Source organism: Pelodiscus sinensis, chromosome 6 (assembly GCF_049634645.1).
Source record: "Pelodiscus sinensis isolate JC-2024 chromosome 6, ASM4963464v1, whole genome shotgun sequence".
Taxonomy (NCBI): domain Eukaryota; kingdom Metazoa; phylum Chordata; order Testudines; family Trionychidae; genus Pelodiscus; species Pelodiscus sinensis.
This window is the reverse complement of record NC_134716.1, coordinates 72,711,513-72,722,479: the sequence shown is the minus strand read 5'-3', so window position 1 is coordinate 72,722,479 and position 10,967 is coordinate 72,711,513. Positions and strand designations below refer to the sequence as shown.

The 10,967-nt window shown below is 44.2% G+C and overlaps 1 protein-coding gene across 4 annotated transcripts; it reads left to right on the top strand.

The window, feature by feature from the left end:
* Nucleotides 1-671: 671 nt before the first annotated feature.
* Nucleotides 672-10,706, top strand: NR2F1 (nuclear receptor subfamily 2 group F member 1). Of its 4 annotated transcripts, none has more exons than XM_075932148.1 (3): nucleotides 672-1,955; nucleotides 4,262-4,789; nucleotides 9,723-10,706. In XM_075932148.1, the coding sequence occupies exons 1-3, from the start codon at nucleotides 1,511-1,513 to the stop codon at nucleotides 10,001-10,003; spliced, it is 1,254 nt and encodes a 417-aa protein (XP_075788263.1). In that variant the 5' UTR covers nucleotides 672-1,510; the 3' UTR covers nucleotides 10,004-10,706. The 4 variants fall into 4 exon arrangements, with proteins under 4 accessions (XP_075788263.1, XP_075788265.1, XP_075788264.1 ...); XM_075932150.1 differs by lacking the exon at nucleotides 672-1,955 and adding an exon at nucleotides 2,142-2,391; XM_075932149.1 differs by lacking the exon at nucleotides 672-1,955 and adding an exon at nucleotides 2,764-3,567.
* The last annotated feature ends 261 nt before the right edge of the window (nucleotides 10,707-10,967 follow it).

Below are 10,967 nucleotides of genomic sequence, written 5' to 3'. Positions count from 1 at the left end.
CCCCTTTCGGAAACATTGCTCTGCTAGTCTTCCCGTTTAAACGCATTCATTTTTTGGGTCTCTCTCTCTCTCCCTCTCTCTCTCTCTCTCTCTCTTTCTTTCTCTCTCTCTCCCCCCTTTCTTGCATATTCTATTAGTTTTTTTCTTCAGCTCCCTCTTCTTCCTTTTCTTCTTTTTTTTTCACCCTTCCTCTTAGTGTCTTTCGCTTCATTCCTGCAGGAGAAGAGAGAGGTGAAACTAAAAAAAAATTAAAAAGGAGAAAAAGGAAAAAGAAGAAACCCAGAGAGAGAGAGAGAGAGAGAGAGAGAGGACGCTTTCATATCTTAATACATCATCGTTATTTTTTTTTTTTTACTATTATTGTCTTTTTTTTATTTTGGGGGAGGTTTTGGTCCTGGCTGATGAGTTTTTATCTGAAATACTTTTTTAACCAAAAACAGAGAACATTTTTCGGCGATCTCCAGTGATTTTTGTAACTAGCCCCGTGTGTTATCACCGAAGAAGACGGAAGGGGCAAGAAAGAGGGAAAGAAGAGGATTTATTTATTCGACCTACTTTGGATCTCTCGTTTTCTGCCTGTGCCATTATTATTCATCCTCTATTTATTTTTTTACTCTTCGTCGTGAATTCGTCTCCGCTGCGAATTAGTCACATCCAATTGCTTTTGTATTTCTTTGAGAAAGAGAGAGAGAGAGAGAGAAACAACCACCAACAGCAACAACAACATCAAACTGTCTAATCTTCCATCCCTCCTCGAGCGCGTTTCCCAAGACTGGTTTCCTGAATGGCTGACTGCGTTTTGCCCTGGACCTGGCCCCCGGACACTTTTATCCCCTGATCTTCGGGAGCCTTTTTCTCTCGCTTTCCACCATCCGCGCCCAGCCCTGCGCCCCCCAAAGAGCCCAGAGCGCCGGCGGCGGCAGCGGGGGACAACCACGGCACCAGCACCGGCCTGGCCCCGGCAGCGAGCAGCAGCGGCGGCGGCGGCGGCGGCGGCGGCACCGACCTCCTGCTCCTCCTTCTCCTCCAGCTTCCTCTATGTCTGCACATCCTTTGCACTCCTAGCGCTCGGACTGTGTGGCGGGCGCGCGCTGTGTGTGTGTGTGTGTCGGCCGATCGCCTCCCCCGTGCGCCTCTCCTGCATGCCTCTCCCCGCCGCGCCGCCTTGCCGGCCGCTTCGCTTTGGGCAACTTGAGAAAAAAAATATTTAAAAGGGGGGGGCCCCACAAAATCCTTCATCCCTCCCTTCCCCCCAAAGCGGGAGAGACAGAGAGCGAGGGAGAGGGCGAGGAGGGGGTTGCAAAAATAAAGAGAAAGAAAACGGCAGAAACAGCTCCAAGAAGCAGCGGCAGCAGCAGCACAAGGGCAGCGGCAGCAGCGGCGGCAGCCAAGCTTCCTGCTCTCTCCTCTCTCCCCCAAATCCGAGCCACCCACTCCCCCCCGCCCCCCTCCTCTCCCCGGCAGCCCTCCGCGAGAAGCTCCGCTCCCCAGCACTTTGTGGGCCCGAGATATGGCAATGGTAGTTAGCAGCTGGCGAGATCCGCAGGAAGACGTGGCCGGGGGCAACCCGAGCGGCCCCAACCCAGCAGCTCAGCCGGCCCGGGATCCGCAGCAGCAGCAAGCGGCCTCGGCGGCCCCGCACACCCCGCAGACCCCTAGCCAGCCGGGACCCCCTTCGACTCCGGGCACGGCCGGCGACAAGGGCCAGAGCCAGCAGGGCTCGGGCCAGAGCCAGCAGCACATCGAGTGCGTGGTTTGCGGGGACAAGTCGAGCGGCAAACACTACGGCCAATTCACCTGCGAGGGCTGCAAAAGTTTCTTCAAGAGGAGCGTCCGCAGGAACTTAACGTACACATGTCGTGCCAACAGGAACTGTCCCATCGACCAGCACCACCGCAACCAGTGCCAGTACTGCCGCCTCAAGAAGTGCCTCAAAGTGGGCATGAGGCGGGAAGGTGAATATTTCTTCCCTATTCTACTCTCCCTCGCTCTGTAGCTCGGTGTGTGTTTGCAAGCCCTCGCCAGCTTTGCACCCAGGCTTTTGGTTTGCGCTGATGCCCTCCTCTTCCTTTCCTCCCCCCCCCCCCCCCCCCCATCACCGCCACCACCACCGCACTCTTCCCTGCCCTGCTCACTGGGATGGGAATTTATTATGATGATCAGTCACTAAATATTTATTATTTCTCCGGGATCACTCGGATCTCTCTCTGTATGTGGATGTGGTTTTGTCTATTGTTGGCATGAGGCTGGGGGGACATCATTCTTTCCAAGATGGGTTTCCTTCTATTCCCCCTCCCTCCTTCCCTCCTTATGTACAATTTAAAAACCCACAACACTTCGCAGTAGATCCATTTCCACCATCATCTTTCCTGAAAGAAAGATGAAAGACATGTAAGTGGCGGGGGGGGGGGGGAGGAAGGGAGAGAAAGGAAGGGGGAGAAATATGCTACTGTATCTCAGGTTCCTTGTGCTTGCCAGTATGGTAGAGTCTGCTCCTTGCAAGATCTGGCCTTCTTTTCACTCCATGCTCTCAAAGGAAAGTTTCTGACTGAACCTTGTTTTTATAGTTCTGTCATTTTTTTAGCATGCTGTTCATTTTATTTTTCCATCAAACTCTACCCTCTGCTTAAATACTGCATACAAATTACAATTTACAACATATTTACCGGTCCTCCTGATTTTAGCATAATACATAGTCTGTTTCTGGCATGAGCTGTCCCCACCATTTCAAATGCTATTTTTTAGAGTTGTTCTTGATGTTTGCTTGTAATGTGTCTCATTTTTCGCTAGCAAGATTTGCTGCACTGTATTTTCTAAATATATATATATCAATTTACAGTTAAAGTTCATCTTGTGACTATCGTTAAAGATGTCTGATAGGCAAAGAAGCGAAACAATCAATTTTGTGGCGTGGGGATTACTTGCTTCTTTAATTAGTTTTAAAATTATATTTTCTATGCCACAAGAAAAGAAAGTGAGTTCCTTCAGACCTGGGAAGAGCTCGCACGTATGACGACTTCATTTGTAGCTTCAGGGAGCTATTTGTAGGCGTATGGGGAAAAAAGCAAACTTAGAATTGTGCTTTCATTTAATTGAAAAATAACTGCCAAGTTCAAAACTATAATTAGGTGGAGGGGGGAGGGAAGAGTCCAGCCACTTAGATTTCAAGGGCTCAGTTGGAATTTCATCAATACTATTATAAATGATAAAGTTACGGAAATATTGCACGCTCTAAACTGGAAAGATAAATTATATATAGGGGTGTGTTATTAATATGCCACAGTGGTTGTATCTTCTCCTTGAATTACCTTTGTTGACATGGCATGCACTTTGGAACACTGGCGCTGATGAAGTAAAACATACACACACGGAAAAAAAACTTTGGTCAGCTTTAGGAACTCAAAGCATGCTTACGTTTTGTATTGAGATGGTTAATGAATCCAGTGTTTTTGCAGTTGCAAGCTTGTGCATTCACTGTGCAAAGCTGTCCACAGGCTTTTGCAGTGGCAACAGCGCAGCAAAGATATTAATTAAACCATCGCATTTTTTCACTAATGTTTGGCTACTGTAAGTTCAGACCCTTTTCCCCCCCTTTCGAATATTTAATCTTTCTCTTCCTTCTATCAGCGAGAACTTTGCTGGGCACGTATCGGATGCTTGCTCCGTGTAATAAAAAGTTAGAAGTGGTTAGCTGGGAGACTGTGACCTGATCCAGTGTTAAGTGGGTAGCATTTTTGAAGAATATGGACACGTTTATTTTAAAAAATCCCATTTGTTTGTAAATCTACCTGCTCCTCGGACAATGGACTGGGAAATAAGAAAGAGCTATGGTACCTATATTTTTACCAGATTTCTGGGATTTTTACCCCCAGACAGCACGTTAAGAATCCGGAGGATTTCTTTTGTGTTTTGCTGGTTTTATTTGCTGCAAGCGGGGGGAAGGGTAGATTGTCTCGTTGTCTTGGCTGGGATTTTGGTTTTGGTTTTGTTTTTTTACAATTTTTATTCTATTTTATTTTTGGCTGTGCTGGTGATGGGGCCGGGATGCCTGTGCAGGGGCTGAGGGTAAGGATGCAGCCTGTTCTGCATACACTGCTCCATGTGAATCTGCTGTCTCTAGCTCTCTCTGTACGTGCGCGTGTGTGTGTGTGTCTGTGGGAATAAGCCCTGCATTGTCTCCTGCTCGGCTGTACCGTGGTAAGCGATGTTTGCAAGCCTCCTGGATGCACATTTCCTCTCCTTTTCTCTTTCTTTTTGTCAGCGGTTCAGCGAGGAAGAATGCCTCCAACCCAGCCGAACCCAGGCCAGTACGCGCTGACCAACGGGGACCCTCTGAACGGCCACTGCTATCTGTCGGGCTACATCTCGCTGCTGCTGCGGGCCGAGCCCTACCCCACCTCGCGCTACGGCAGCCAGTGCATGCAGCCCAACAACATCATGGGCATCGAGAACATCTGCGAGCTGGCCGCGCGCCTGCTCTTCAGCGCCGTCGAGTGGGCCCGCAACATCCCCTTCTTCCCCGACCTGCAGATCACCGACCAGGTGGCCCTGCTGCGGCTCACTTGGAGCGAGCTGTTTGTGCTCAACGCGGCGCAGTGCTCCATGCCCCTGCACGTGGCCCCTCTGCTGGCCGCCGCCGGCCTGCACGCCTCGCCCATGTCCGCCGACCGGGTGGTGGCCTTCATGGACCACATCCGCATCTTCCAGGAGCAGGTGGAGAAGCTCAAGGCCCTGCACGTCGACTCGGCGGAGTACAGCTGCCTCAAAGCCATCGTCCTCTTCACATCAGGTGAGTGTGCTCGGGGGAGAGAGGGCCTGGCGTGGGGGGGAGCAGAGGAGAGGGGTCGGAGAAGGCAGGAGAGATCACTAGGAAACTGTAAGAGCAAAATCAGAGGATCCAACCTCCCAGTTTCCCCCCCCCCACACACACACACAGCACCCCTCCTCCCCCGAAAAAAACTAGGGTGGGGTTAGGTTAGTAAAACCCACCCTTTTTGCAAATCAATGTGGCTCCCACGTTTATGGGAAGAGCTGTAGATGGCTGGAGTTCTATAGACACTACATTCCATTATTCCCACTGTCTGGTTTGTGCTCCTTGTGGTTCCTTGGATAACGGGAGGTGGGGAGGTGGGAGAAATAGAGATACCATAGATCTGCGGGTGTGAGAATGACAGAGAGAGACAGAGAGAGAGAGAGAGAGAGAGAGAGAGAGAGAGAGAAGGAGGGAGGGAGGGAGGGGAAGAGAGAGAGGATGTGGTTTTCTTGTGGCACTTTATCTGGTAAGAAGGTTTTCCCGGAGAGTGTTAAAAGGAGGGCATAGGCACAAATAAATCATAATCAATACTGATTTATTGCTGCCTGATTTCCCCTTATCGGAAACCATTCATGTTTGCAGTTGCAGAGGTTATTGAGGATCGTAAAAAATGAGCTCGATCTAAAAGAGAAAGGCAAAAAAAATAACCCCAAACCCAAGCCCAACAATAGAAACAGCAAATTGCAGGGAGGGGGGAAGAGACAAGGGGGTTATGTACCAATTGGCCAGTCTAGAGAGGGTTTTTTTTTCCCCTATACAAACCACAAAAATATTGGAATTTTAACAGATTGCCTGAAAAAATATCACATTAAGTGTAGGAAGTGGCAACATGCATGCATGCATGTTAACATTTTTTCTTATGATAGATGGTTCAAATTAACTCGAAGGAAAGTGTATTAACTTCGCCTTTGAAGTGTTTTGGTTGTAGCCTGTAAGACTATAATACATCTTTTATTATTGTAACCTGTGAGAGGGAAATATATAAACATCAAAGACGAACAATTTGCGGAAAATATAGGAAATATAAACAAAGCAAGATAAGAAGCCACTCGATGTTATTTTCTGGTGTTAACATACCAGTTTATTCCTTCTGTCTTTGCTTTTCTTTTTTAACCATTCCTCCTTTTTTTAGTAATAAATAAACAGTTCTAGTAAATCTAACTTGAAACTAGGCCGAAGCAAAATTAAAAGCATACTTGAACAAAGATGGCAAATCGTTCAAAGACCTTGTTTAACAGTAAGCAGTTTATAATCCATCAATATTTGCTGCCTTTCATGCATGAAAAATAGTATTTACATGGTATTAAAATGACTCTTAAATTTGCACAATATTGTAATGTAGCAAATGCAGTATTAATATCGATTTGAACATCGGATAATTTATTTAGACAGGAGTATCTAATTTGTATGCAGGGTGGTCAAAGACGTGTACTTTGACTGCCCCCTTTTACTTTCAGTGCAAATGCAGTCTTGTAGTGTTGGAGGGAATATTTCTTTGCAAAGGATAAAATGCAGATCTTAAAACAAATGGGAGATTTACTGATTAGCCACCTCGACATTTTAGTGTATTTTATCTTAATAAGTCTTCTTGATGGAAACATGTTTTTCAAAAGTGACAAATAGACTGAGCAGTATTTATCAGTCTGATTTAACTTGAGTCTGTCTGCAGACTTGCATTCCATACTCACTCATTTCAGCATGTTCATCAGGAAACAGACCCATCTTTGAGAACCCTCCTGTTCTTAAACACATATTGAAAAAATCTTGGAAAATAGAGAAAGGACTGGTGTGATGTTTGATAATTACTAAAAGAAAAGACTCTTGAAAGGCGTTTGCCCCAAATGAAGAATGGGTTGGGTTTTTCCATCTTCCACCCTCCTCCCAATCTGGATTTAGGTTAGACCTGCAAATGGTGGCGTTTTATGAACTCCTTCTTTATATATTAAAATTAATATATTCAAATATATAATTAAATATTAGAGCCGACTTTGCTCCAACCATTGAGCAAAACGAGGAATGGGGTTTAGGAAGGAGCAATGTTATTTGGAGCAGAATAACATGGGATATATTAGAAGATGGAAATACAGCTGTCAGTAGTAATTTACCCCTTTCCCTTACCCCCAAACACACATTTCCACTTTCGACTAAACTTGTTTTGATTGCTAGCCAGAGGGGAATTCATGGGAAGCCTTTCTCGAAGTCATCCAACTTTTAAGCAAACTTTGACGGATGGAAAAGACATTTTAGACATATTGTCCAAAACACTTTACTAAGGACTAAGTATTTAAAGCTGGCATGAGGCTATCGTGGTGTGTTTTTTACATTTGGGGTCCGGATCGTATATTTAATCTTTAAAATTCTGGACACCGTCCAAGAGCCGGGTCGTGACCCAAAATTACTTCCCGTTAAAAAAACTTTATTAATGAATGCACCCACATTTTCTTCTAATAAGTAAAACTTCCCAGGCAACATAACATAAATTCAAGTCATCTATTTGCAATGCAATGAGAACTTTGATTTCTAGTTATATGCCAGCTGATTACATCTATATTTTCGGAACACTAAACTCTTCTGAATGCATCACATGAAATACATTCCCTACACTACAAAGGATAAAACTGGAGTGTACTGAACAGTAATGGTTATTTATTTACATAATTTCTTTTCCATATACTGCAGGAAGAAATATTGAGCTCTCCCTTATTGACACATTGCCATATAAAATGTGAGACATACAGAATTTCCACACTTGCCCTCCCTTTCTTAGCTGAGATAATTCACGGATGGTAAATATATATTGCATTACTTCTTACACCTATTCCATTTTTCCGGCCTCAATAATCTAATCGAGTTTACACCATATGGGGGGAAGACTTCAGGGGATCTAAACAACATTCAGATGCACACATATGCCTGGGCCATTTCAAATAATTAATAGATAGTATCTGTATTAGACATAAACACTTACAATTTTCTAATACGAAACTACAGATGTATTCTTCTCGCTTTCTAACGGCTTTCTCTAGCAAGTAACTTCCCAGTCCTGATTGTCCAATGACTCTGCACTGTAGGTGCACTTATCGTAAATATCTGATAAATATTTTACTAACCTTAAGGATATGACATATGGGACCTTAAAATCTGCTGGGCTATCTGTAAGACCCTTTCATATTGCATTGTTTGGAAGTTGAATAGGCTCCTATTGCATAATGAGCAGATGATACTTGTAAAATACCACGAGCTATGTAAATATGGAGTGTGATTTGTGGCAATCAGCATATGAACAAGACTGTGTTTTTGATACATATTTCAAACAAGATCAGGCCTTTTCTTTTGATATAGGTATAGATATAGATATTGTGACCTGGTGCTTTAGATGTTGCATAATAACACTGCATTAAAGGTACAGTATGGATTAGAAAAACAGTCTGGCTTGGATAATAATGTATCTGAGGATGCCTAGTCCGTAGCTTAGGTCAAAGGTTCCTTTCCTCAGAAGTTCTTGAATCATAGCTTGTTTTATTTGTATTTTTGCTCGAGGCCATAGTATGGTAGATGAAGGTGTTCAGAAATCTTTTTATATTCCGTTCTTGAAACAGAAAGACATAAACTTCAGTTGCCAGAGATTTTTGCTTTGAATAATTTGTTGTGTCTTTCCAGGGTCATAATTTTACATTCCCAATTTTGTAATATCCTTTTGGGGCCATTAGCATGCATTAATTCATATACAGATCTATATATTAGCAAAATCTGGCTTTGATCTGTAGTAAACCGCACTGCAACTGACTGCTCGCCTGTGATCCTTGTGTTTGTAAAATATTTATTATTAATATACGTAACAATGTGGATATTTGAACTAGAGGGGCAAATCCATCATATTTCACTGACGGTAGTTTCCTGAGCAAGTCTCTCAACTAATCAGCTGCTACGCAGTAATTCGCTGGTGTGGGATAGATAGATAGATAGATAGATAGATAGATAGATAGATAGATAGATAGATAGATAGATAGATAGCAGTTTATGGTCTTAGATGAATAGTATGCAGTTTCCGGGTATAAGGGATATATTCTGGCTCTATCTATGAAATATAAACATATATGAAGGATATATTTCTGGTTACATTTAGGGAATGCTCACGCACTGCGGCCGCTTCCAGCTTTATATCTGATAGCTGCAGCTGTCTGCTTAGCACAGTCTGGAGTAACTGAGCCATATTTCTCTAGATTATTATACAGTTTACAAAGATGTGACTGATTTTCAATCACTTGAGCCCAGATACAGAGAGCAGTGCAGCCTGTCTCCTTGGCATTGCACTGCAGATGCCGGGCAAGCCCCACCAAATCCCATCCTGCGAACGCATTTTGTTCTGATTTCTAGCCGTGTCCACAAACTCGGTGTGTCTGGATGACTCAATGACTGCATGTGTTTATTTAACATGCGGCATAGACGAGGGTCACATTGCCTATAAATGCAAACAATGGCTCTCCTGACTCTGTTTGAGTTATTGTCGTGGTACACTACTCCGCAGTGTGTAGATTAAACCAAAATCATAAGCATCATAGTCCCCTTCCTCCTTTCTTCCACCTCCCTCCCCCGACAGAAGACAGGTTTCTGTGGCTTGGCTGTGTGGCTTCAGATACCCCCCCCCCCCCTCCTCCTTCCCCTGCACACACATACAGCGTCTTACATTATTTATTTCCAAGGTGGAGGAGGAAACACAAAGGGAGGTTTTGCCTGCGCGTCTCTCTGGCTGTCGGCGTGGGGAATCTGCCCGGGTGCACCGAGGGGTGTGAGGGTTGGACGGGGCGACGGGATGGTGTGTTTCGACCGGGGTGTGTGCGGTGTGCTCGCTTGCCTTACTAACGGTTTGCTCCCCTTGTCTCCTCCTGGTGTGTGGCTGCCTGGGCAGATGCCTGTGGCCTGTCAGATGCTGCCCATATCGAGAGCCTGCAAGAGAAATCTCAATGCGCCCTGGAGGAATATGTGAGGAGCCAGTACCCCAACCAGCCGAGTCGCTTCGGCAAACTGCTCCTGAGGCTGCCTTCCCTGCGCACCGTCTCCTCCTCAGTCATCGAGCAGCTCTTCTTCGTCCGCTTGGTAGGTAAAACCCCCATTGAAACCCTCATCAGAGATATGTTACTGTCTGGGAGCAGCTTCAACTGGCCTTACATGTCTATCCAGTGTTCCTAGAGCACAGCCAACACCCCCAATAGAGACACTGAGGACCAACACAGACAGAAATAAACGAACCGAGTAAAAGTTGGGGTGCAGAGAGGGGGGGAAGCAGACAATAAACAAAACAAAAAGAGAAAGACTCGTGTAGGATCAGATCTGTGACCATGTTTGAAAGGAAAAGAAAGCAGCTTGTGTCTGTGGAAAATTTTGGAAAAAGGACCGAGGGGATTTTAATAAAACCAGAAGGAGAATAATGGATCTTCCAGCATTTATTGTGGACTGATGTGGATATATTCTGTACAGAAACAAAGAAACCAACAAAAATATTGACGCTGAACTGAATCTTGTGTAGAAAACACACACACGCAAACACTTACCACGAACATTGTTATTCATTTTGTAAAATATTAGTCTTTATTTTCATTTTTTGGTAAAATTTAAGACATCGTATGCGCATAAAGAAAAAAGAAACAAGAATTAGGGGAAATAACATTTTCCAAATAATTATAAAAAACAATTGTCCTGTGTCTATGTATCTATATCTGTTTTGTATTTTTTTCTGGTTCCAAACCAGGTTTCCTGTGATTCTATACTAATAATTTTTGATATAACCCTTTGCTTCTTATAATGAGTGCGATATATGTTGTCGAAGCTGTTCTTCAAGAATTAAAATTGAAGTGAGAATTTAAACAAAAATAAAAGAATTTAGCAAAAAAAATTCCATTAGTCTTGTTGCTTGACCATGCCAACAGTTTACAAACGTATAAACCCTACCCTTTAACTTCCAGTGGGATTAAATGGGAGAACTTTTAAAAACAACTTTTAGGGGGCAACAAAGTTGTATAAAACGCACAACGTTCCAAAAGTGACTTGATTGTGTAATTTAGGATTTAAAAGACAGATGGGAACACAAACAGTTCAATGTCACAGATGAATCAAATTATCTGCGATTGTATCTCAAAGCTAAGTGCATATGACC